Source organism: Hippocampus comes, unplaced genomic scaffold (assembly GCF_001891065.2).
Source record: "Hippocampus comes isolate QL1 unplaced genomic scaffold, H_comes_QL1_v1.1 scaffold174, whole genome shotgun sequence".
NCBI classification, from domain to species: domain Eukaryota; kingdom Metazoa; phylum Chordata; class Actinopteri; order Syngnathiformes; family Syngnathidae; genus Hippocampus; species Hippocampus comes.
The window spans coordinates 5162887-5190241 of record NW_017805983.1 but is presented as its reverse complement, the minus strand read 5'-3'; the positions used below and the strand labels follow the sequence as shown (position 1 = coordinate 5190241).

The 27355-nt window shown below is 42.3% G+C and overlaps 1 protein-coding gene across 7 annotated transcripts in view; it reads left to right on the top strand.

Annotated features, from left to right (window-relative positions):
- Nucleotides 1–27355, top strand: part of LOC109528443 (cyclin-dependent kinase 17-like) — a 46372-nt gene that overhangs the window by 5042 nt on the left and 13975 nt on the right. For 3 of the 7 annotated variants that reach the window (XM_019891029.1, XM_019891030.1, XM_019891028.1), the window contains exons 2-5: nucleotides 1093–1253; nucleotides 4677–4838; nucleotides 19006–19139; nucleotides 26955–27080. In XM_019891029.1, coding sequence (XP_019746588.1) covers nucleotides 1124–1253; nucleotides 4677–4838; nucleotides 19006–19139; nucleotides 26955–27080 — 552 coding nt within the window. In that variant the 5' untranslated portion in view covers nucleotides 1093–1123. Of the gene's footprint in view, nucleotides 1–1092; nucleotides 1254–4676; nucleotides 4839–13515; nucleotides 14706–19005; nucleotides 19140–21819; nucleotides 21965–26954; nucleotides 27081–27355 lie in introns of those variants that run through there. The other 4 variants (XM_019891033.1, XM_019891032.1, XM_019891031.1 and 1 more) reach the window with 3 other exon arrangements.

The window sequence follows — 27355 nt, the reverse complement described above, 5'->3', positions numbered from 1 at the left end:
TAAATGGCTGAATGAAAAACTGAATCGCTCGAATAACTTGATTGCCAAACAAATTGAAGCAAAATCTCTACCTGAACGCTTTGCAGGGACCATTTTTCCACATGACTGCAGTCGTACACACCCCGACGACAAAGTCTGCGCAATAACCGCAAAGCATGAGCAAAGAGTCCATAAAAGATGTAAAATGTCCAATGTTTGTGATCATTTCACATTCAAAGAGGATGATTTCATACCACAACAGCACATCCAACACAGCAAAATATCGTTGTTAGCTCATTTAATCATGCCTACAATCGCTAGTTGGAACGTGTCGAAATGCTGCCGCAAGTTGTCAGAAACACAGGGCTACCAGTACCCTTAAGATAAGAAAAGACACGGAATGGACACATTCGTTCACGAGCTACTGATGACCACAATTCACGCAGAGTACTTTACCAGTGGCTAATGGGTTAACCAGTTAACAGCCAGACGACGCCACACTCTCGTTCGCTGACGTCCACATCACTCGTCAAGGCAAGGCCATATGCTTTCAAGCCACCCACACTCAAGTTACAGATACTGCAGTAGAATGTGAAGATGGCATGATATCAAAACAATCACATATGTGACAAACGGACGACAATACATCTGAACTTCACACACACACACACACACACACACACACACACACACACACACACCTTTCTGTAACTTTGTGAGAGCTCACTTTTTTTTTTATTCACTTTTTTTTTTTTTCCAACCATGACAACTTAGGGGCTCCGGAAGTGGATGTGCAAGTGTTAGTCATAGGCTGGATGGCCTTTTCATTCGTTGCTGTCTTTCTCTGTTATTTTTATGTCAGTGGGTTTGTCTCTCTCTCCCTCTCTGCCATCCTGTGCTTTTTAACTTGCTCTGTTTGCACTTGGGATACATAACAATGGGAACTCATGCTGAACACCCAAACACAATCATCAGGAGCCTAAATGACTGCTGAAAATGTACAGAGACTGCATTGCTGTATATTTACTGTCCAATGATGACAAGTGGCAATATGGCGGTTTTAATGAGCATAGCAGGCATGACTATGGCATGATGATGTTTGTCTCTCCTCAGGCCTCCGGGTGCTGGTGTTGCACCTGAGAACATGGACCGGATGAAGATCATCAAACGGAGGCTGTCCATGTCTTTACGCAGTGCTCGACCTGTTGATGATTCCCTGTCTGAACTGGCGGAGCAGATGGCTTTGGATGAGTCATCAACAGTCAGGGATAAGGGTGAGACACACACACACACACACACACACACACACACACACACACACACACACACACACACACACATATATGCCCTTCTACCAAGTGGTCCAGTTAAGCTTGCCAAGGTCTGGGCACCAAGTCGGGGTGGTTGAAAGTTTCTATTATAGGTTGCGTAGATGGGATGGCGATTGCTGTGTGTGCTTTGTCCAAGTGCGTTTTGAATTCTTTATTTTCAGCACATGTTTTGTGATGACAAGACAAATAAAACTTGATGGATGGATGTGAAATTATCTTACAGCAGAGTGCAAAACTTTCACACAAATTGACATTTATTTCCGAAGCAAGAACACTGAACTGCACTTGGTGGAAACATGCCCTTTATTTCTTACTTTCCTCGTAAGTCACCACTCAGGAGTCTTTTCAACACATACAAAAGCAAATAAAATGTTGGTGAAAGTGAAAGTACTAACAGGGTTGTTGTACCTTTTTATTGATCATGTGTCCACATGCATTTCTCATGTCACAAACCATCAACATGCAAGACCTAATCTGAGCTTTTCCCTTTCACGACAGCCTACATCCCCCACCTTCATTGCCACCTCACCTTTTCAATGTTCACTTGTCTTGGACTTGGATTGAAAGGGACAGCGTGTTTTATTCACTCACAAATTGTGCTCTCTAAATTTGAAACTGAAGGAAAGTCATTGTGGTTCTCAGTGTTGCCATCTGCTGGGCATTTTGAAGGACTGCACTTGTGTCATCTCAACTGCCTCACTTGAGGTAGAGTGTGTTTGTTTGTGCGTGTGTGTTTGTGCGTGTGCGTGCGTGTGCGTGCGTGTGCGTGCGTGTGCGTGTGTGTGTGTGTGTGTGTGTGTGTGTGTGTGTGTGTGTGTGTGTTCAGCCATAATCTGGCTCCCAACATAAACCAGGTCAGAGTGAAGGAATGTTTCTCTTTCTCTTCCCTCACACTCTGAGAAATTGATAATACAAGGATTTAAGTCTCAGTGTGTACTTATAGTCTGTCTGTATTTCAGGCAAGGTGATAGCCCCGCTCCAATTTGTTCATACTTGACTAGTGTTGTGATCACAACTTGGTGGCTATAGATAGAGCATTATACTTTCACCGTCACCACATTAATTTAACACCACCCTTCATATTTCTTCTAGCAGTCTTTTGTCTCAATAGCCAATGTTATTTTCAGTCAGTTACAGGGAGCAACGGAGGCACTGAGGAGAAAGGCAGTAGTGTGGAGTAAGTGACGTAGATGATGGGGGGCCGTTAAATTTTGACCAGTGTACTGCATCATCTAGTTCCCATCTTTCTTCCTGTCACCCCACCTGCACACACAGTTTGCTTGATCCAGCGAAAGTGAAGGAGTGGTGAAGCATTCCTCCAAGCTTACTCAAAGTGCTAATCAGAGGCAACTTGGAGGCTTTTTCTGGCCTTAATCCCCCACCTTTTTCTTGGAGGAGATTTGGATCGCTGAATGGGGGCTGTGAGAAAATTGTGTGGATTTCAGGCTAAATGCTAAGCCTGAATGTACAGTGGCGGAAGAAATGAGGGATTATTTTAAAAAAAAATGGGAGCAGTGTCATGTGGCCTAAGGCACCCACAATGATTTTTAATCATGATGAAAATTGCGCAGACATGACATTTTCCCCCACATAAATGTGAGTTATTTCTATCTCAGTGTACCTTACAGTCGCTATTCTAATCATCCTATAAATTTTTTAGTTCTACCTTTGATGCCTGTTGGGCATAATCCTGCAACTGTTTTGATGTGCATGTTTCCTTTGTCACTCTACTTCTCAGTTTCACATCCTTTTGCTCTGTACTATTCCAATAGATATACGCAAGGGTGCACATAAAAATGGTGGTGTGGTTCTCAGATGAGCACCAGCGGTTGTTGTTTAGTGCTCTTTTTTTTTTTCCTTACCCACCTACCTCATGGATTAATATGAAGATTTACAACACATCTGGGCAAAGTAGAGCATGCTGGCCCCATCCGGCCTGTCCACAGTCTTTGCAGGCTTTCGGAAGTCAAACCAAAATGTCAAACTAAAGTACGTGCTGCTTTTATTTCGATGCACATGTGTGTTAGCAGTGCAAGCGAACATAAACAGCCACTTGGTTTCAGTGTTGCCAACTGAAATATATTGTCACGTGTGACTTCTCTGACCATTCTAGCAACTATTTTTGAAAAATATGAAAAGCACTATCACCAACTGTGGTTCTCGGGTTAGTAAGCACCTCATGTTAGCAGCAATCTTATTTCCTGCACAGTGGAGGGAAGAGAGGACTTTGCCCTGGTAATGATTTGGTAGCCATAAGAACAGCTAATACTGCAGTGGTTTGTGCTCAAAATGTCAACTTTTAAAAATGTGGACACTGTCATGTGTATGTTTTCTGTGTAAATGTTTGTTAAATAGTGATTTCATTTTAATATATGCAGATACATCATTTTGATGTGACTGATTTAATTGTTTTCTACCAGTTTTGACTTTTAATTTTCTCATTACAGTACAAGCTATACCAGAGCTAGACACGTGGTGGTACAGTTTAGTGCTTTGTCTAAAAAACAACATTAAATTAATGTATAACACAGTTGAGTTCTCATATAGGTGTGGCCCTCCTTTCAGTTCTTCCACATGGCGGCTTCAAAAAATTAATTGCCCACTTATGACTTATGTGAGAAAAGTTGAGATCGCTAGCTGATGTGGCATAGTTAAAGACAGCCAGGTCTTTTTTTGAATCACAGACCATTTTCACGTATTTTGACGGACCGTCAAAGACGCAGTGCAACAAGACTGAGATGACAGTTCCGTTTGTCCATGGTAGCCTTGCGTGGCTGTCGCCATGTCCACCACCGCCACTGATTCCGTTCACGCTGCTCAGGTCAAGCTGGCCACCATAACGTTTGTTCATACTATGCAACGCGACAACAACTTAATAATAAAAGCCTCCCAATTCATACTGTCAATGGACATCGATGCCTTAGTTGTCTTTTATTCTGAAGTTAACCTTAGGAAGCACCTGTTGTGGCTGCTAATCACTGATGTGTGGCTGCAATATGCTTGGAACGCAAATGCAATTTAATCTTGCGCATGTGACTATTTTCAGTACACATGCACAATTGCACACCGCTTATGTGCACCCCTGAATATATGCCTCCCAAGTAGCTATTATCTTTCAAGTCTACATCCTATCCCAAAGCGTTCCTCCAAAATGCCAGTGTGATCTTCTACATTTCCTTTTTTGTCTTTTTCAAATTCCCATGTTGTTTCTTTATTGTGAAGCTCCTCTCCTGCAACTGTTCCCTTTCCTTTGTCCTTCTCTTTGTCTTCTTTGTCTTTTAATGGCTTGTTTCTCACACCTTTTCTTGCTCTCTTTCTTCCTTTTCTCTCTCACTGTGGCTGCTCCTCTGCAATGGTGTGCTTCAGAGCTGATGGTAGTGAGCGGCATGCATCCTGCCTCCCATAGTGCTCCTTCCTTCCTGCGTCAGTATGCCGGTCATCTGGGCCACACTGCCCTGCGCAGAGAGCCCGGTGGGGGGCTGGAAAGAGACAGAGCCTATTTAAGCCTCTACAGGACTGGATCTCTGGGTACACGCGCGTGCGCACGCACACACACACACACACACACACACACACACACACACACACACACACACACACACACAGAACAATATACTTATTGGTACTATGGTTTGCTTACAGCTTACATTGTGACTGCACAGCCAATAATGCAAATGAGGCTGCATTGTTTTCAGTTGGTTCAGAGAAACAATCATGCTGGTAACTGTCCATCCATACATGCATTTTCTACCGCTTATCCGGGGTCGGGTCGCAGGGGCAATAGCTTTAACAGGGAAGCCCAGATTTCCGTCTCCCAGGCGCTTCTTCCAGCTCATCTCGGGGGATCCCAAGGCGTTCCCAGGCCAACTGGGTGACATAGTCTCTCCTGCGTGTCCTGCCGGTGGGACATGCTTGGAACATCTCACCAGGGAGGCATCTAGGAGGCATCTTAATCAGATGCCAGAGCCACCTCATCTGGCTCTTGTCGATGTGGAGGGGAAGTGGCTCGACTCCAAGCCCCCCCTGGATGACAGAGCTTCTCACCTTATCTCATGAGTAGAGCACCCTGCGTAGGAAACTCATTTCGGCCGCTTGTATCCAAGATCTTCTTTCAGCCATGACCCATAGTTGGGTGGTATAGGGCCTGAAACAACCGTAACCGGGTTTGGCACTCCATACTCCCGCCTCCCTGCATAAGGTGGAGGGAGGCTACCCTCTTGTCCACCGGTGTGAACTCCTATGTACAGTCACTGAGCGAGGGGGCAATGAGTATGCCCACACCTGCTCTGCGCCTCTCACGTGGACAACTCCACAGTGGAAGAGAGTCCAATCCCACTCAAGAGAACTGGTACCAGAGCCCAGGCTGTGTGTGGAGGCGAGTTTGACGATGTCAAGTCGGAACTTCTCTGCCTCACACACCAGCTCGGGCTCCTTCCGAGCAAGAGAGCTGACATTCCATGTCCCTTGAGCTTGGTTCTGCAGCTGGGGATCGGACAGCCAAGGTCCGCGCCTTTGGCCGCTGCCCAGTTCACTTTGTCCCTGACCCCCCTTGAAGAATTAATGTCTATATCGACAACTTTTTGTGAAGTGACCTGAGTTTACGACCCCCATAGAGCATTAATATCTCAAGTTTTTACTCGCAAGTCAATTTCAAAATGATTTGAATAAGTCATAAATCAGTTCACGCACATTGGGTCACTTCCATTTCAAGGCATCACCATTTGAATTTTTCTGCCAAGAGATATGTTGACGGAAATATAATGAGAAGAATATTATGGCACCTCCTAGCACCGAATCCAATTGCTCTGATGTGACCCCTAAACTGCTTGCTGCCTGTTGGGAGCATTTTTTTCACTGCATCTGGAGATTACTGTAATGAGATTGCCTATATAAGCCATCGTTGTTTTCCTCAATTTATTTAGATTTGGCACTGTCTCTAAATTCAAGTACAGTGAAGTTTCAATCTACAGTTGTCGTAAATGCTGGCATGTGCTTTTTTTTGGGGGGGGGGCGAATGTGGGTGTTCTACAGGAATAAAACTCTCTTTACTTGGCTATCCAGTGTTTACTGTGAATGTGGAAAGATAAAACTGTAATGCCCTTAATCCAACATACATAAACACACGCTGACCACTCACACAACCACTTTTTTCTCCCTTCTGTCAGTCTGAACTTTGTAATGGAACCTGTTAGTTTGTTCCTTTATGGCTTTCGTGGGTCTCAATGATGCAGTGGGACAGAAGGGCTAAGATGCGAGCAATGAAATGGCAGAACCGTAGGAGGGAAAAGAGGATTGTGGAGATGGTGAGAAGAACTGATTTAAATGACTTTAAGCAATAAAGAAGGGGGATGAGGAGTGCAGATGAGTATGGAAGAGCATCAGTGGTATCAGAGTGTTCCGTCCACAGTGAAGTCATATTAGCTGTATTCTGCGTGTCCCCTGAATCCTAAGTGAGTTGCACAGAGACTGCAGCAATATGCAATTTATCCAAGATAGTCTTGTGCAAGCAGGGATTATGCCAATGAATAGAATGGTTCCTATAAGGACAAAAAAAATGTAACTAGGTCATTTTTTGATTAATAGCACTGGTGATTTTTTTTTTTTTTACTATTTTTATGTCTCTGTCTCTGAAAGAGCCATGCTTGAAGTGCTATTTTCAAAATGTTATTGATTACTGTATTTGAAATTTTAGGCCGTATTAGTCAAGACAGTCAAGAAATAATTACACAAATTTCATTGCAGTCCAGTATAAATGTAATCTGAACAACTCTGGGAAAAATTAACAAAGGCCACATTTACATGGATTCTTGGTTTGTTTTTTTTTTTTTTTAATGAAACTGAATGGTCGAACAGAATGAACATGCGCCATATAAATTCTTCAATCGGAATATACAGGCCGAATACAAGGGGAATTTCATTCGGATTCACATCTTTGGTCCATTTCTTTTCCCAAACTGATCAGACATCATCTATATACACTTCATTTGGAATATCCAGAATGTAACCTGTCTGTGAATGCTCTGTCTTGGCCCAAATTTGCTGTGACGTTGTCGTTCATCCATCCATCTTCTACCGCTTATCCGGGGTCGGGTGGCGGGGGCAGCAGCTTTAGCATGGAAGCCCAGACTTCCCTATCCCCAACCACTTCTTCCAGCTCTCCCCGGGGGATCCTGAGGCGTTCCCAGTTGTCGTTTATGTACTTATAAATGGTGACTTCCAACCAGAGCTGGTCTGCAATGGCAGCGTTTGTTTTTAACTTGTTTTTATCAAGCTGTTGCTTTAATAAAACTTGAAAAATAGATGCAAGCACTGTGCTAAATAGACGACTTACCTTCATCTTGACGGATCACGAGATGTTTACATCAATCTGTATGTCACACAGCTGTAAAACGGCTGGTGTGATTAAATGTAGTGGTACATACCAACGCCAGATCAGAATAGATGATGTGTATAGTGGTGAAGATATTAGCAGCTTCTGAGCAATCATGATAATAGGAGAAGAGTCTTGTATATACAAAAATGTAAGCATCGACTAAATAAATAAACACACCGTGAAAATGCATTTGGGACACATAACAGTAAAGACATTTTGGCATTAAAAGTGTGGAAAATATTTACAACGAAGTTTTGTCCAATAAACAATCATGGCTTTTGAAGTATAACAACTGCCAATAATCCAAATACTCATGAAATTTAATTTAAAATGATATTCAACTTATACCTTTACCAGTACTGATAACATTGTATGAAAATGACCCAACTGATTGTTTTAGTCATTACAACATAAATACATCTAAAAGTTCAAAAGTAAAAGCACATTCACTGTAATTAAAGCAAAATCTCAAATGTTGCAGATGTAGGCTCCATCAAAGTAATAACTTGTTTTTCCTCATTTGCCATGTTCATTCATGCTGGCAAACACAATATTGGAATCCAAGAGGGAGCATGCAGCTAATTTGGTGTGTTGCTTTATCACCCGGTACCGAATTGAGAAGTCAACAGAAGGGATCTGCAAGTGCAGAACGGTTGTGCACCTAGTGACGTCATTCTGTGAAATCTCTGTGGCAGCAAAGCCAAGGATCTCGTATGATGCAGTCGCCAGAACTAATGCTGCTCTATTATTAAAACTGTGACGAGATGTGTGTGTGTGTGTGTGTGTGTGTGTGTGTGTGTGTGTGTGTGTGTGTGTGTGTGTGTGTGTGTGTGTGTGTGTGTCCACCGGTTGTTCTCGCTGACTCACTTTGCCATTCGACAGTCAGAGCACGTTGCCAGCCTTAAAGAGCGACACAATGATGCAATCTCACTTTCCTGCTGCACTAAAAAGATGTCAGTCCTCTTTCAGTCATTTGCTAACTTGCTTTATATGAGTATAAATCGAAGTATTCTTTTCACATACGAAAGTGTGCCCCACTGTGGGGTTATAGCTTTGACTGTATGTATACTGTTGTTTTGGCCAGCAGCTAGAGTGCTTCTAATGGATTGCGATGTTGCTGAATCTTAAGTAAAAAAATAGTTAACACTAGTCTCTGACTGAGTAAAAAGGATAATATTGAAACTGCCTGCATATTTCAAATATGTTGCAATGTCTGCTCTCCTGCCACTTACACAGAATGTCTGATATTTTTTGTCTGGTCCAATCTTTAAATGTCAGTTAACTTCCATATGAAAGCCGTATGGGGCAAAATGAAACGCTTACATTCCTCCCCGTGTCCAGCATGACCTTGCCTTTGCGTAGGATTTACTGCATTAGCACTGCATTAACTGCTGTCTTTATTTCCCACCGCTCCCGGCACATCCGTTTGCTTGCACTAACGCCATTCACTGCAGACTGGATTTAACAATAGCATTGAGTCTCTTCTAAGCTTTTCTTTAGTGCTTTTATTATTAAGGCCAGCAAATGCTTGGGGTGTAATAAGCATTTTTCTCTCATGGTGATTATTCAGAGTTGTACAAAAAAAATTAATCCCAATCAAAGTGATTTTTTTTTTTTTTTTTGCAAAGGGAAGCATTCTTCTTATTTAGTGAATAGTTTCATAATAGGGACAAGAAAATTAATTATAGATATCCTTAGTGCTTTCTTCAGGCTTGAGTAAACTAGATTCCATGTTGACAGTATGCATGTTAAAGGCTTGGTGTCAGCATAGGGTTGGCTCAGGAATATATATCAACTTTCCACAATGCTTCACAAGGAAAAATGAAGTTTCAAACGTAAACGTTTTCATGAAAACATGGGAACACGTTGATCGATTTAGGCAGCAAAGATGGTATGATGGTGCAAAAAAAAAAGACACAATCAAAGCTACAACAAACGTGTCAGTGGGCAATAAAAAGGAGCATTTGCAATTCACAAATCACCTTCAAGCTACAATTACACGTGCAGTTTAACAGCAAGTATAATGCAAATGTATTTGTTGACTGCTAAACACTATGTTAGACACAAAATTAGCCAAGTTATCAAAGGCGCCTGCTAAACAAAACTACAACTACACTAATAATAACTGACTGTTTTCAGACCACTGTCTTGTTTGTGTTAAACATTAGTTGCTACACTACACAATAACCTTGAAAGACACATTTAAAAACATTTTACCGACTATGCAGGTTTGATTGAATGGACCTGCAGCTCTAACAAAATGAGAACGGCGTCACCATGTTTACCTGGTGCAAGATAGATGGGACTGATATTGCAGGAAGAAGGTCAGCAATGACTTATAGGGGATGACTTGGCAGTCTTGAGTGTGTGACTGAAAAGTGGACTCACAGAAATGCCAGATCATTTTAAGCAGTTATATTAAGAGTGTGTTGAAAACTGGAAATAAGACAGTGATATGAAACTTAATGCATGATTTAAAGAAGTAGTAATAATAAATAAATAATCAACCCCTCTTGAGGAATTCATGTAAATTACGGTATTAACCAGTTAATCCTGAGCAAGGCACCGTCCCCATCCCCCTAGGGCAGGGGTGTCAAACTCATTTCACATGGTGGGCCACATACGGCGTGGGTAGATCTCAAGTGGGCGGGACCATTAAAATTATACCATACTTTGCTATAAATAACCAAAACAATGTCTTTCCTTTGTTTTGGTATAAAGAAGCACAAGAACATTAGGAAAATGTTGAAATTTAATGAACATATCTTTTACAAAATATTTCATGAAGCACCTTACATTTCCTTCGACAAATGTGCAATTTACTTTTATCATTCACATAAATGCATTGCAAATGATCCCACTGATTGTACAAACATTAACAAGTAATTGGTATTGGAAAATATAGTAATGCACTTTAAGATTAAACGAGATTCATAAAGAAAGGAAGTTTTAAACCATTTACACGTGCATATAAAATCTAAATGTAATCTTACAAACTAAGGAGAGTGCTATTAAATGTGTAAATGTGAGAGTGCTATTGATAGCGTCTGCTGTCATGGGTCTGTCACAGTGACGGACTGAGGCTGCTGTTGTCTTCTTCTCTGATCAAAACAGTGTCCCCTTGCGGATACTCAATGAATTGCACCTTATTAAAAATATTAATTCTGTCTTTAATGCATTTTTTTCACTTTTAAATTATCCTGTGGGCCTAATTGAACCTCCTTGCGGGCCGATTCCGGCCCGCGGGCCGTATGTTTGACACCATGCTTTACATAATCATCTCGCGGGCCGGATTAAACTCCTTTGCGGGCCGGATCCGGCCCGCGGGCCGTATGTTTGACACCCCTGCCCTAGGGTTTACTTGCCCCTTTCACTGTACTGTTTCTGCTTGCATGCCTGCATGTGTGTGGTTTGGTTCTTTGTGTTGTGAAAACACAATTATATACAGCAGAGTGTAAGTTCAATTTCTCCTTGAGAGAGTGTAATATAAATATAAACAGAATTTGAAGGAGATGTTGAAGTAAGGGTGACACAGTGGTCGACAGATTAGCAAGTCAGCCTTACAGTGAAGGTCTAGTAGGGTTTGATTCCGGGCTCCAGCCTTCCTGTGTGGAGTTTAAATGTTCTTGCTGTGCTTGCGTGGGTTTTTCTCTGGATACTCAGGTTTCCTCCCACATTCCAAAAACATTCGTGGTAGGTTAATGGAACACTAAATTGTCCTTAGGTGTGGTTGTGACTTGTGAGTGTGAGTGGTTGTCTATGTGTGCCCTGAGATTGGCTGGCAACCAGTTCAGGGTGTATTCCGCCTAGTGCCCAAAGATCACTGGGATAGGCTCCAGCACGCCCACAACCCTCATGAGGATAAGCATCTCAAATAATGAATAAATGAATGAACGTTGAAGGCATATTAGGAAAAGTATCTCAAGAAAGAGCCTTTTATTGTGGAATAGTTCCAATTACAACTACAGGAAGGGCTTTAAGCATCTAGGACCAGCACATATGGAACTTACAGTAGACCCTGTAGACCCAGTGATTTAAATCATGTGATTCCACAGATGCAGAGATACCGGTAATTACCATACTCAAAATTGCCCCGCAAGCCCTGTAAGCCACTTTCGGCATGCTCGTGTCCTCTGGGATGAGATGCTCTTTGATTTTTTTTTTTTTAATCTCTCTTGACTGGAGGCAGGTTGTGGTATTTATTGTACAAGCAATATAGTGACTCGAAGTTCTCATGGGCTTGGTGGGGCGTGTGGCCTTTCTGTGTCGAGTTTACACTCCCGTCACTGATTTCTCCACACCTTCCAAAAACATTCATGTTAAGGTCATTGAAGACTGGGAGTTGCCCATAAGTGTGAATGTGAGTCCAAATGGTATGTTAGGGGTATACCCTGCCTCTCACCTAAATTGGGATGTACTGGGTCGAAAAAGGACCGTAGTGTCGAAGTTAATGCCAAAAAACCAAAATAGCTTTGACTTGTGTGCATGTCGCACTTTGGTGATGAGAACTTGACTTTATTGACGTTGACTTTTCGACAGTGTGTGGCTCAAGGATGCAGGACTGCACATTATTGTCAGTCATTACACTGTAAATGTTGGTTATCACCAGTGGTTGGAAATAGCAAAATACAAATATTTTGTTTCTGTTACTCTCTCAGGAACAATCAATGCATCGTGAATGTGAGTGCTCTTTGAAACTGCAGCATTTACCAAATATTGTAAACAAAAAAGGCAGGGATATTTAAAATCATAATTATTACATATAAATATGACATAAAACTGGTTTTATACATATTTCAAATCTTTCACCCCCAAAATCCTGCTCCCATCCCACAGATGCTGCACTGGTGACTCTCTTTGTCTTCTTTCTTCTCTCATGTATGTGTAGTTTATTTAAAAAAAAAAAAAAAAGAGAGAGAGGAAGAGGGGAGTGAAGAGAGACAGTATGTGTGTATGTTTGTTTTCATGTGGTAGTGCCTCAACATTAGTCGTTAGCTTGGAGGAACGGAGGAGGTCACTGAAGGAGAATCGGTCAGGGTGATACATGTCATTCATTTGCTGTGATCGAATCACTCTGGGCAGAATTGGGGGGTATGGTCATATCCAGAGTGATGAATCATGAGTCATGTTCGTTCCTTCCCCTCACCAGCCATCATTCACCCACAATTATGGAGTACGCAATGCAGCTGAGTTCATCTGAACTGTGAAAGGAAGCAATCCGTTCTAGTAGTGATTCCATTCAGTGTATTCATTCAAAAGATTCGTTCATTTGAACAAATCATTCGCCAAGCACACAGCAAGAGCACTTTTGTCGATTCTCTGGTTATCACCAAGGTAAACAAATGTAACTACTTTTGTGGTTGGTTAAAACTGTTAAAATTAAAATAGAAAATAGCAAAGTTAAATGACCCATCACATTCATAAGGCTGAACTTGGTTTCAGTTGTAAATCGTAAAAGTACAGCAAAAAGTACTGGTGATAAAATGCCAGGACAATGCTGTGGCACCATTATATGAACAAGTTGTACTAGGGCTCGCTAGTTCTCTGATAAAGCAGTACTGTCGGTCCTTGTTCTTAGGTTCAGTGAAAATTTGGCCACTCAATTTTGTTACCGACTTATACCTATGCTGTGTAACCATATGTTGAAATCAATCCTCTTGATCCTTCTATGTGTCGTCTTCTCGTTATCCTTAATATTAGCATACCCGTTTTTGCTCATTGTTTGTATTGCCTGCTATGCCATTGTTACAGGGTCACACAATATCTGTAGGCGCAATGGCGCACGTCAGGCTGGGTGTCTGTGTGTACGTGGACGCCCATTGATAATGGATTATGATTCAGGTCCACCAGGGAGGATTAGAAGAAAACGATGCAAGCGGAAAGATGATAACGGAGTAAAGATCAGGGCAAAGATGCCAATTCCAAAGTGATTTAATTTCTGCATTGCAAAGATAATGCAAAGACAAGGCAAATAAAATAATGATGCAGAGGGGCTGCAATAAAGAGCCTGATCATGCAGGGAAAAAAAGTGATACTGCTGGCTCGCCCTGAACGGGAGCCGCACAGCACCGTTTTTGGACCCAGACTGATTGGACGCAGGCAGGGAGAGTGGTTGAGACAGAAAAAAGAGAGAGAGAGCGAGCCAAAGATTGGTATCACTCGAGAGGGAGGAGGGTATTGGCAAGGTGAAGGGAGGGAGCCGGACGACTAACAACACTGAAAGCACTGATAGAGCGCCAGAGGCGAGGAGGAAAACATCGAGCGAGGGGAGTGGAAAGAGGGAGAGGCTGACTAGAGTGCTGCGATGAATAGAAGAGGACGAGGCAGAGAAACGTGACAAAAGAGGAACGAAGAAGAGCTGGACATTGGGATGGTGCCGATGATAAAGCCATCTGGGTGTTAGGAGAAGAGCCGGCCACACAGTTATGAAACAAGAAAGTCTCCCATCAAGATGACATGGCAGTTTAGAGGGAAAATCACCTGTCATGTTTCTTGCGCTGATGTTTTTTTCAGACTGTCTCTGCAGCATTTCGCCTGTTTGTACTCTTTGACCTTCCTTAGTCAGCAGCCAGAGTGACTGCAGGGAAAAGGAGGGAAGCATCAAAGGGAGTGTCTACGGGTGCAACTAGTAAAGTGGGATAGTCGCTGTGGGAGTTGTTGCATCCCAAGAGGACCGCTCACTTTATCTGGCTCCCACAGCCTCCACTCTCCCAAAAATGTTCTTTACTGCACATCTCACCTGGAAGTACTGAGAAAAATTGGAATTTGGGGACGATTGGACACCGGAGTTTTTGGTTGGGACATTCACTGCATCTGGACTCAAGTTTTTGGGTGGGACCTTCCTTTTGTACTTGCAATGGATGTGTCAAGCAACCCCAAAGGTTGTCCAGAAAGTGGTACTCGGGTGGGAGACCCTCGGATGGTGGACATTAGAATGGGGGAGAGAGAGCCACCATTGAGGATGTCCCCCTTCCGTATGCTGCGTGTGCTTGACTCGTGCCGTCCACCGGGAAGCCGTATTGGTGAGTGCCATCGCTTCTATTATTGATTTACTCTCCTCTAATGGGAGGATGATTGGATGACCACAGTTCTTGGAATTCCTGATTCGTAATATGAGGCCTATATTGTATCCCATGAGGTTGAGTCTGACAGCTCTTTTTAACACATTTTTGGGTGCGGAATCCTTAACCGATGTCAGTTTTTCTTTATCACGTGAAGTTTTTTGAGCTACAGAATCCCCGTTTCCCGAAAAAGTATGAAATGAATGTGTACCTATGTAAATAAAACGCTAAGATGGAATAGTTACTAGCTTTGAAAACTTCATAATAAACAGCATAAAGCAAAATACAGCTTATAACTGTATGCCTGTGGTTACGAAAAGCCAGCACTAATCCTCTTATTTCCTTTTCTGTTAGCTTTCTGTTTGATAGTAATGACCTACTGGTAGCTTCACACTCACACTTCTCTCACCACACTCGCTGTCTCGCTTGTGACTGCACAAACAAGTTGCCAAGTAGCTTTAGATGAGTCCAATCGGAATTAGCTAATCAGTTCTTAGTAGAGCTAATCAGTGGAATTTTGCTTATTTGGTAAACTGTGGAGAGAAAAAAATGGAGCTGCTGCTGGGAAAAAATGACAGCAATTTTGGAATCAGCATGCCAATTTCTGTTTTAATCAGCATAAAAATCTAACTCACTATAATTGTCCTCCAGCGTGATCATACTTCCGATTTCTTGAAACTGATTTAACGAGATTTGTGTAATATGATGAAGCATGGTTATGGATCACTTTCTCCTGTATCTTTAACTTGAATCAGTCACCTCCAAAATATTATTCCTATGTAGGCGAAGTAGGCTGCTTCCAGACAGTGTAGCCGCAAGTTATAACTTCTTTTGAATATTTTAAAAGCTCATTTAGTTGTCAGCACAATGACTGCAGCAGCTCTATTCTTGTACAATCTAAATTTAGAGGCTATTCTGTCCGAAGCTTAAAATCACTTTCAGAAACAGAGTTTCTGAAACGGATGATTTGGTTCAAAGTATGGTGATAACAGATGCTAATGGTTTCAATGCGGTCAGTGACTCCGGATTCTACCAGGGTACCCTCGATCAACCAAGAAGCCCGCGCCGGGCGTTGTTGTTTGACATAAAGATGGTTTCATAAGAAGCCTGCACACATATTACCATAGCAGGATGTCAACAGCCTGCAGGAAGCCATTCAGACCACACACGGGCAGCCAGCAGGTTCGACTGACATTTACTTTCTGCTTCTTTCAGAGGCGAGACACGCATAATCTCTCGTGGTGCTTTGGGATGCAAGTTGTGGAATTTTCCTTCTCAATAAGATGGCTTATCTCATTGACCCACATCGCTTGACTATTTACACAAACACAACCCGACACTTCTGGATACGCGACAAAAAGCCCGTAACCCACAAAGTAATGTGATTACTAAGTATCTGGCGCTTCCCCTTTTAGTGAGTCTGTGCTCATGTGCGTGTGTGTCATTGGTCAGATATCCGGGATAAACGTCTTCTCTCTCAGGTGTCAGTTAACTTGAGTTTAATGTTTCACCACTGAGGTGGTGAGAGCTAATGCCTGATATTAATACTGGCTACTCAGCTTTCCGAAGAAATTCAATTCTGTCAGCATATCCTGCCTCATGCTTTTAGTCCATTTGAAGAAGAATACAGTACATCGATTCAACAATAATAGCAAACCGCGACAGAGTTTACAGGCGTTTGCAACAGGACTTTCGCTTGATGTGTAGCTACGAGTAGGACATGAGTTTGAGGAAAGAAATTGAATAAAAAGAAGGACGGTGTCACTCATACTTGGTGCTTTAATTATGTCCAACCATTTTTATTCATGAAAGACTTTTTGGAACGAATTGTTTTTCCTACAAACAGTGGCGCCTTGAGATATGAGTTTGATTCGTTCTGTGACCACATCATGAGTTTTTTAAAAAAAATATATCAATAACATCAACACTAAAATATTGAACTCTGAGAAAACAGACAGGAATAACATGAATACATAGAACTTAAAAATGAAACAGTTTTTGCCACTTTTTTTTGCATACGTTGCTGCACCTTCTGGTGTGCGCATCTTGGCCACCTGGAGGCAGTATAACCAAACATTACATGGTGACATCACAACAACTCTGTAAGCCAAAGTAATATCAGTAGTTATTCACCGAGGATAAAGAATATCTTTCAGTAAGTTTTGTTATCTGTGTTCATGTGCTGCTCCAACATTTGTTTTCAAACATCCATTGTTAAAAAACACTGCAGCAGTCTATGGCATTTTAAATGGTTTGTTAGCATTCACTAGGGGCTTTATGCAGTATACATGTATGCAACATCTATTCCTGACATGACCACACGGCTGAAATGGCCAGAAAGCTCCTCGGATGTCATCCCACTGCACAGCTAACCCTAACAAATCACTTGAGCTGTCTTGCCGTCAATCTGTTTTATGGCCGATATGTTGCAGACCTTATTTTCTTTTCCACATCCCTTTAACTCACCACTGACATTCTCCCTCTCATTGCCTCTTTCTCACTCTAGTCCAGGGCTGTCAAACTCATTTTAGTTCATCCCAATTTGATCTCAAGTGGCCCGGATCAGTAATTTCGTGGCCAAATAAGTTGCAAATAATGGAAATGCCAAAGTCCCCCCCACCTCCCTTTTTTTAGGGAGGGGGCGGGGTATGAAATTAATTACAATTCGGAAAAAAGTAATATTTAAGTTATGTTGCTGCAAATCTTGTTTAAAAATCACCTGAGCAATCTGAAAATCTTCAACAAAATTGAATGCAATTTTGTGTTTTGTTATTTTGTTTTGTGCAACTTACTGGTCCCATTGGAGCAATACACTGTAATAAAATTACTTGCCATGATCTATAAATCAATAGCATAAATGACCACATCCATCTGGAAATCATGTTAACTTAAACACCATACAAGCTATCGTGAGAACTTTGCAGAAACCGGATGCAGTTGTAAATTTTAAAATACAAATACACGTTGTGGCAGTGCGCTCATGGGTCATATAACTAAACCAACCTGTTTTGAAGTTAAAACTGTTGGCTGATATTTTGCAATATCCAATCCCTTCAAATATTTCTTCAGGTTGTACTGTATTCATTTTCTATATTATTCACAGTGCACAAGTGGCACAACACAGACTTAGTTTTCTCCTGAAACTTCATCATCAAATCCTGAGTAACAGCCAATTCATCCATCCATTTTCCGATCCGCTTTTTCCTCACAAGGATCGCGTGGCGTGCTGGAGCCTATCCCAGCCGTCTTCGGGCATTCAGCTGGGCACGCCCTGAACAGGTTGCCAGCCAATCGCAGGGCACACAGAGACAAAAAAACAACCACACCTAGAGACAATTTACGGTCTTCGGTTAACCTACCATGCATGTTTTTGGAATGTGGGAGGAAACCGGATTACCTGGCGAAAACCCACACAGGTACGGTGAGAACATGAAAACTCCACGCAGGAAGACCGTGACCCGCATTCGAACCCTGCACCTCTGCACTGTGAGATGGATGTGCTAACCAGTCGACCACCATGCCGCCGAACAGCCAATTTCAGAACTTTATTTACTGTAAATGGTCATCGCTGCCTCCTCCAGTGGACAAAAATAGCAAAGACAGTTCATTTTATTGAAAAATTGCAGTTATTGAGTTTAATCCCTGCGCGCCAGATTGGATTGGCTGGTGGGCCGTTTATGGCGCGCGCGCTGTACCCCTGCTCTGATCCCTGTTCGTGCATTGTTTAAAATGTTGTAAGTAGACTGTCGTGTTTACCGTGAGCTTAAACTTTGGACTTTTCAGCATCCAAAGCCCTGTATCACAAACAGACATGCACATCTGCATGTTATGTTGCACATCTCGGCACCTCTGTAGAGGTTTTAATTAACGTCACAGATCTTCAAGAGGGAGCACCCCCTCCACATTTACACACACACACACACACACACACACACACACACACACACATTTACTAATGTACTCCACTCTGGAGGAGGCAGCCCTGCCTGCTACAACGTGATTCATTAATCAGATGGATTCAGAAGGGGGCCTTGGGGCGGGTGTGGGGCAGCAGGCAAAGATGAGAAAGCTCCCATTGCATTCATGGAAATATCGATCTCTGATCTCCTCATCTCAGAAACGGAAATTTACACTCACTTGGCGAACAGTCAATACACTGACCGCAATGCACTCCATTTTCTGACAACCAGATTGCTAAAAAGCTTATGCTAAAACGACAGTTTGACTTGCACTGAAATCTTTTACATATTGCCTTTTGAAGGTATCGTCCATGAGAATGTGAAGATGGGCTCAGATGGCGAGAGCGACCAGGCTTCCGGAACATCTTCCGATGAGGTCCAGAGTCCTGTAAGAGTCCGTATGAGGAACAACCACCATCGACGCATCTCTAATGAGGTACAGGAAATCCGCTGTTATAGACGACGAGTGGACCTGGCACATGTCTGGTGAATGCCTGAAGTAGTGCAATGTAACTGCTTGCATAGAGTTAATGATTTCAGGACACTCCCCTGTTTTTGTGAGCAGTTGTAAAATACAGTGACGAAAAACTAATGTTGTGTGATTGGAGGGTAAAAGCGACAGATACTTGTAAGAGGTTGTCAAGTGAATATACTGTAGTCATTATAACCCTCTCAGATAATTATTTTTTTGAAAAACATTTCAAAATGAGACTTTTCTTGAAGGAAAACCTGGGAAAATGAAAAATATGGCTTCATTTTCAATGGCTCACCTGCTCCCACTGCTTCCATTGGGAGTCAGCGATGGGCTTCCTCTTCACGCCGGATTACATCTTGGTTGTGGGATGGACGAGTTTCAACACCAAACAGATGTGCACCCCCACTGTGTTAGTACATAGAACAGACTATTTAATGTCTGTCTGTACCAAAACCCACATTGCCATCAAACCCCAAGTGGAATCACAAAGTAGATAAGCGCCATCTGCCATCCTGCCCATCACTGCTGCCCAATGCAGTTAAATTTATTTTGATTGTGAACATACACATGCAATGACAACAATACATTTACATAAAAGGGGTGTATGTAAACCTATTTGAATAAAAATTTGCATATTTACAGATGGTTAGATGGTTGGTGGTTGGTACAGACAGCGGCAGCCCAGTGGTCGACTGGTTATAGCACGTCAGCCTCACAGTGCAGAGATGCAGGGTTCGATTCTGGCTCCAGCCTTCCTGTGTGGAGTTTGCATGTTCTCCTCGTGCCTGCGTGGGTTTTCTCCAGGTGCTCCGGTTTCCTCCCACATTCCAAAAACAAGCACGACAGATTAATGGAACACTCCAAATTGTCCCTAGCTGTGATTGTGAGTGCAAATGGTTGTTCGCCTACGTGTGCCCTGCGATTGACTGGCAACCAGTTCAGGGTGTACCCCGCCTACTGCCCGAAGTCAGCTGGGATAGGCTCCAGCATGCCCCGCTACCCTTGTGAGGAAAATGTGTCTCGAAATATTTTTAAGAATAAAGCGGGTGATCGTTGAATGTGGAGTTTGCAAATTCTCCCTCTGCTTGCCTGCTTTGTTCGGATACTCCTGTTTCCTCCACATTTGAAAAACATAGCTCCTCAGTGAAGTCCCAGTTGTCCATATATGAGTGTTTGTGTTTGTTTTCCATGAATCAAGTTCAGTTGAGCTGAGTTTGTCTATATGTGCTGGTGTCTCACCTGCAACCCTAATGAGGACCAGCAGTGTAGAGAATAGAAGCTGTGGTTGCAGTTTGCTATGGTCTGCAACAACGTAATGTTGGTTGAAAAATGTTTTACTTGGTTTTTCGTTTTTTTTTTTTTTTTTAAATCAGAGATGCAAGCAAGTTATGCGAGATTATTATTTTGGCCCTGATTCTGAATCTGCCCTGTTTTTTTTCATGAGTACATCCTGTTCATAATAATAATTTAAAAAATAAAATAATAATAACAAATTTGTAATTTACAAATTAAAAGATTGTTTCAGCAACAGCTGGAATGTTTTTCTTAAACGTCATAGATAGCTATGACACACATTACAACACATGGTAAAATCCGTATTGCGTAAGTTTTATAGGTCGAACTGAAAAACAAAAAATGAATATGTCAGAAACTTGGAAAAAAATACATTTTTGAAATTTGCATCAACAATACATTCAGGGACACATAAAGCCATCTCTGATTACAATTTGCAGTTGACCAATATAATGTGAGATGTTTCTGTCTTGCCTAAACAAAGTTGACAGGATAGAATTGGATCAAATGTATTAATTAAAATGAGGAATTAAGATTTGGGATTAACTAATGGGTCAAAGCCCAACCCTTGATTGAAGAGACGTTTTATGTAGAGGCATTTTTTTTTATGTGGGCCTTGTGTTTGGATTTGGGTTATTATTGAGTATATGATGCCATGTTTTAGGCACACACAGTGCAACAACATAACACATACAGGATTTTTTTTCTTGATCATGCTGAGCCATCTCAGCTGTATGTGAAAGTATACCTGTTGACTGTAGCCATAATTAGGCGCCTTGCTTTGCCATTTCTCTGTTTGTGCTAACGTCGCGTGGTCAGACCATGCGTCTCGGTGTGCCTGTGAAAAGAAGCTGGAGAGTGATGAGCCCAGCAGTGTTGTGGGAAATGCCTCTGGACGCACATGCCACTGCTGCCTTGCCTTCTGTGAACAGTGGAAAAGACTAATTTAGACCATGTTTACCAGAGAGAGCAAAAGGAGGAGGGCTGCAGCGAGGGAGAAAAAAAACAAAACGCTGAGGGCAGGAAATAGTTAGGAAAATAGGAATGAATAGTGAACTAACAATGAGGACAAAGGCAGATCGCCATGCGAAGCAGTTGACCCAAAGAACCATGGGACGCAAAGGGATAAGGCGAGATGAGGGCCAAGATGGCAAGAAGAGACGAAGAAAAACAATGTCCGCTCTCACTTCGCCCCTTCCATTCCCCCATCCCCCAATGTGCCTTCCTCCTCTCAGGAATCTGTCCATTCCTCTCTCCTCTCCTCCTACTGGCTCCCTCCCTTGCCTCCTCTTTTTGTCCTGACCACCCCCACCCTCCTCCCCACCCTCTCTCTCGCTGAGCATGTGGAGGGCACAGCGGTCTCGCTCACTCTGTGCGTGCAGTCATGTGGCAGCAGCGAGATGTGCAAGGGGCAACGCGCGCGTGTGTGAGTGCATTATAGAAAGACACGTTTAAGGAGGACAATGAGGGAGCTACTGGAGCTGTTCTGCATCGTGAGTATGGGGGCAAGCATGATCACGCGGGGATCTTTCATCACTCACTAGCAGTGACTAAAAGGGGCATGAGCGCTGTTCTTTGTGAGCCAGTGTCCATTTTTACTCTTCTTGGGAGAATGCGTGGCTTTATTTGCTGCAATTCAAAGCACTATGTGTGTATTTCAAGGGTATTTCCGCGGAGGCTTATATCTCAGTCATGTGTTTGTTGTGTTTACGCTTCGTGTTTTGCCTCTTTTAAACTGTGAATGACTCAGGTCAAAGCCTTTCAGCGGATGCGTTTATGGCTCATTTGTTCCTTCTGCGTTCGGGTTTAGTCTGCAGAAGATTGCCTGATGTTGTCGCAGCATGGGAGTACGTTTGCTAATGTGGTGGTTGTGCCCTGCTTGTAATTATGATAGCCAGTAAGCAAAAGCGACAAACCCCTTTGCGCTTTCATCTTCCTGCACACACATAGACAACAACTGTGGGACTATGCCACCCAGCCAGCCCTGCTGCCATGGAAACAACGTGTGATCAGCACCTAACCAGTTCACACATCCTACATGTATACCACATAGGAGTTGTACATAGTGGAAAACTGGTTTCAGGCAGAATTGCCAAGATTTTCGTTTCCAAGTTGATTCACTTCTTTGGTTAAAATATTCTCCAGAGATATGCTCTAGAACGGCATATGTAAACACAAGGCAAAGAAACATTTCAGGTATAGCTGAGCCACTTGAATGCTCATTCAGAATAGTTCATCCAAAATGATCACATTTGGTAATCAGATTTTAAAACAACAGAAGCCTGTTTCACTTAGAAGAAGAAAAAAAGTGATGGTGAGAGGAAACCCACAAAGAGACCAGACAGATGTGTTCCAGATGACGTCTGGAACTTTGTCACTCCGCCAGAAGCGTAGTTGGAAAATTGATCTCAAACTTTTATGACGACGCATGAATGCCATTCACATTCGTAATGATGATGGTATCTGTGGCACTGATTTTGTTGAACTGACGCAAATCGAGGGTGAACACTAGATATATTTTTTGTATCAATTCGAGATAATGAAATAGATCAAAGGGATCTGAAATTGTAGAAAGCCTCCAACAACCAGAATGCACTGGGCCTGGAGCCTTCCAAGGCCGCTTTGAGGCCACTCTACTCAGCTGTCGCTTTCACTTCGCTGGCTTTGATGACAACATTAGCGAGCAGTAAGGCACCCCAGCCAAATGCGTGCTTGCAAACAATGCCAACATACAATGCGTGTTGATGTGAATTATCAACAGTATGACATTATTTGGAGGCAGCGTGGAGACAAGTTTTCCGGTATATACTATCCTGAAATGGTTATGCATTTTCTCTTTTCTAAATGTCATAATTTGTCTTGTACGATGGTGCCGTAATATACAAGTGACTTCAATGTTTTTCGAGATGCGAGTCGTCATTCGGTCATTTGTTTTGCTTTGACTTGCCAACGCAGTGCTGTCAATGTTGTTTATTTTAAACAATCATGTAGTTTGGTCTTAAGAAAGTCTGTTTAGCTCAATGGTAACAAACAATTAAATCACCATTGAGAGGATAACAAATGGCATAGTTGTTGCCCTTTAAGTAATGGATATTGAACACAAATGGTGGAGCAACACATCCAGTATACCAGTGGTGATTGCTCTGAGACCGCAATTGAACCTCAGCTTCCCCTAACAGCCACGCCCCCTGAACGAGGAAAAAAATGTGGTGAAATGACTAAATATGCGCTAGAATACCTTTTGTTCAGAATCAGCTACTTATCACAGGTAACTGACCCAACTTAAGTCTTGTCCACGCCCATGGCTCTTATACACAGTCGCACGCTGAGCATCTACTGCTTCGAAGAGTGGGTTGTTGCACTGCACGGCTGTACAGTCATTAGATAAATGCTGGGCTTTATTCCGCTCATCGGACTCTCATCATCTCTGGGGTTCTATGGGGCAGTGGACTGGCCCGGATGCTCTGATTCTTGCATGATGATTAGATGATCTGTCTGAGGTGGAGCCTAACTACCCCTCATTTGAATGACCAGCAGCTGCCACTGGTATATACATCAAATACAACATTACTCACAGGTATACTGTATATTCTTCGTCCTTCATGATTAAATGGCTACGATTACTGCATCTTACTGAGTTAGTTGTTAAACCAAGATGGCCAATGTGCACACATCAAAATGAATCAAACACGTGTCAGAGACTATCTATGGGAAAATGAAGATTCGTGAAGCACTTGTGTTATTTTTTTACTCCTCCCGATGGTGCTTTTGCTTTAAAAATAAAGGCTTGTGCAATTGAAATGTTTACATTTCGACTGCATCTTTAAACCAAAAGTTCTATCTCTTGGAGTTAAGAAGTATCACAAGTGCTTCATGAAACTTTATTTGGCCATCACTATCAAAAGCTAGGTCATTCTTTACATACTATTGAATTCAGGGACTTGCAGGCAGGGGAGGCAGAGTTTTTCCTTCACCTACAAAAAAACTGTCATGTAATAATGTCAATAATTTCATCACTAAAACCACTGAATTTGCACACGTTCTGTCCCAACACATGCGCGAGAATTGAAGAGAGCCTGCTTGAAGTATTGTGCCGGAAGTGCCTTTAGCGACTACTCACGCATTCATTGAGGTAGTTACTGGAACATGCTATTTCTTTTCATATTACGAATATACAGTACATGTTTTATCATACTTGTACTGCACATGCTGACATTCAACGGTGTGTCTAAGATATTTAATGAATGTGTGTGACGTATTTAGTCTTTCTGATTGGCCAGAAAAGTGAGTAAAAGTGCATAGTGGAGCCCAGAAAGTACAGTGTCGCTGCCAGCAGGTGGCAGTGCTTCGCTCCATTGGCACAATGCGTAGAAAAAGTGTGACGCTCGTCACACAGCGATATATAACCACTAGAGGATGCCTTATGTGGTTGCGGACCCGTAGACCAAGCCGGCCAACCTCTTCATAATGTAACTCGCTGAATTCTTTCCAGATTGACATGCATTGGTTTGTTAGAAACGTCAGTCATGCAGTTATGATGCAGACACCTCGGGCGTTCATAACATTAAATGTAAAGGTATGACCAATTGATATCAGGAGGAAAAAAACTGACTGAACTTGACTTTAACTATTCTTTTGTTTTTCTTGCTATCACATTGTTGAACAGTGTGGAACTGATTGAAGAATATGTAAAATGCATCAATTAAGGTCAGATGCGAAAAATATTCTCTTTTTAGTTCATGTATGACTCCAAAGGAGTCAGTGCCCCTCCAGTCATGAATGTCACCGCATGTCACGGATTTAATTATGTCAATACTGATGAGCGCTATCGTTATTAAAAACACTTTCCAAACAGGTTGGTTCTTTTTGGGGGATCCTGCAACCAATAAATGACATTTCCATTCATTTCATGCTTGTGGAGGCTCTCAGTCGTACAGGAAAGTTCTATCGTAGAAAGGGTTCCGTCAGTCGTCATCTTTACTTGTGGGTAAAAAACAAAAAACAAAAAAGGACGTTTCGCTTCACTCACAGAAGCTTCGTCAGCGGTAGACAACTCTGAAGTCTCCGTGAAGACTCCGGGAAATTGCTCTGCGCTAAAAGGCTGAGCATGGACTATTTGAGGACTGGGTGGGGATGGTTAGTCACGCCCCTATGGTGAAGAGGCCCATTGATTTCTAAATTCCCTATCGTTGGGTCTTGATTAGGCCTATTGTTTGGGCTAGGGCTGAATAGCTACTTTCAGTTAGCCTGATCAGCATGTCTATGTCCCTTGTTGGTCAACAAGTTATTGTAAATAGGAGACAGGTTAAATCTGATACCCCCTTCACGGTTCAGAGAGGGTGAAAATTTTTTAACAAAAATCGCTTCCTTTACTCCCCTTTCAAACCATCTCTTTTCTGTTCCTATGATTTTTACTTGTTCATCTTCAATTGTGTGGTTTGTTTCTTTTAAGTGTGCGTATACTGCACTTTTGTTATCATTGTTTTTCCATTTGTGTTGATAAAGTCTTTTCTTGAGTGTTTGTTTGGTTTCTCTGATGTAATGTTCCTTGCACTCACTTTCTTGGCAATGGATGGAATAAATCAGATTGCATTTTTGGGTGTTGGGAACCTGGTCTTTGGGGTGTACTAGTTTACACAAGTAGTACAAACACTCAAGAAAAGACTTTATCAACACAAATGGAAAAACAATGATAACAAAAGTGCAGTATACACACTTAAAAGAAACAAACTACACAATTGAAGATGAACAAGTAAAAATCCTAGGAACAGAAAAGAGATGATTTGAAAGGGGAGTAAAGGAAGCGATTTTTGTTAAAAAATTTTCACCCTCTCTGAACCGTGAAGGGGGTATCAGATTTAACCTGTCTCCTATTTACAATAACTTGTTGACCACCAAGGGACATAGACATGCTGATCAGGCTAACTGAAAGTAGCTATTCAGCCCTAGCCCAAACAATAGGCCTAATCAAGACCCAACGATAGGGAATTTAGAAATCAATGGGCCTCTTCACCATAGGGGCGTGACTAACCATCCCCACCCAGTCCTCAAATAGGCCATGCTCAGCCTTTTAGCGCAGAGCAATTTCCCGCAGTCTTCACGGAGACTTCAGAGTTGTCTACCGCTGACGAAGCTTCTGTGAGAGAAGCGAAACGTCCTTTTTTGTTTTTTGGTTTTTACCCACAAGTACAGATGACGACTGACGGAACCCTTTCTACATTCATTTCATGGAGAAAGATAATTCGCAATAAATAGGCTTTCAGCGCGGTCACAGGCTTTCATACAATGGTTAAATTGTTGTTGATTTTGCTCCAAAACAGATGGATGGACAACATTCCATCTTATTTTTTCAAAGAGCTGCTGTTTTATGGCAGCCTTAACCCTAACAAGCCATAAACACAGAAGTCACAAACAACTTAAAATATTTTGTTTACTGCTACACTCACAAAATGCTGTCTGTCTTGTCTTCTCTCTGTGTTTCAGGACATAAACAAACGTCTGTCTCTCCCAGCTGATATCAGGCTACCGGAGGGCTACTTAGAGAAGTTTGCCATGAACAGCCCGCCCTTTGACAAGCCCATGAGCCGCAGGCTACGACGCGCTTCATTGGTCAGTGTGAGCGTGTGTATGTGTGCATGCGCTTGCGTCTGTACGTGCGTGTGCCAAGCAGCTGCATATTATTTGGGTCTGCTGTGGATGTCTGCTCAGGCGCATCCGTGACCAAATGTTGATTGATTTACTTTTCATATCAGGCTCTGTGTACGACTGAAATGGCTGATCCACTGCAAATACACTGAACATACACTCAATTTAAATGGCCGCGGAGTTATGGATTACAGTTAACAATGGCTCAGTAGGGAATGAATGAGTGTTACGTATCCATG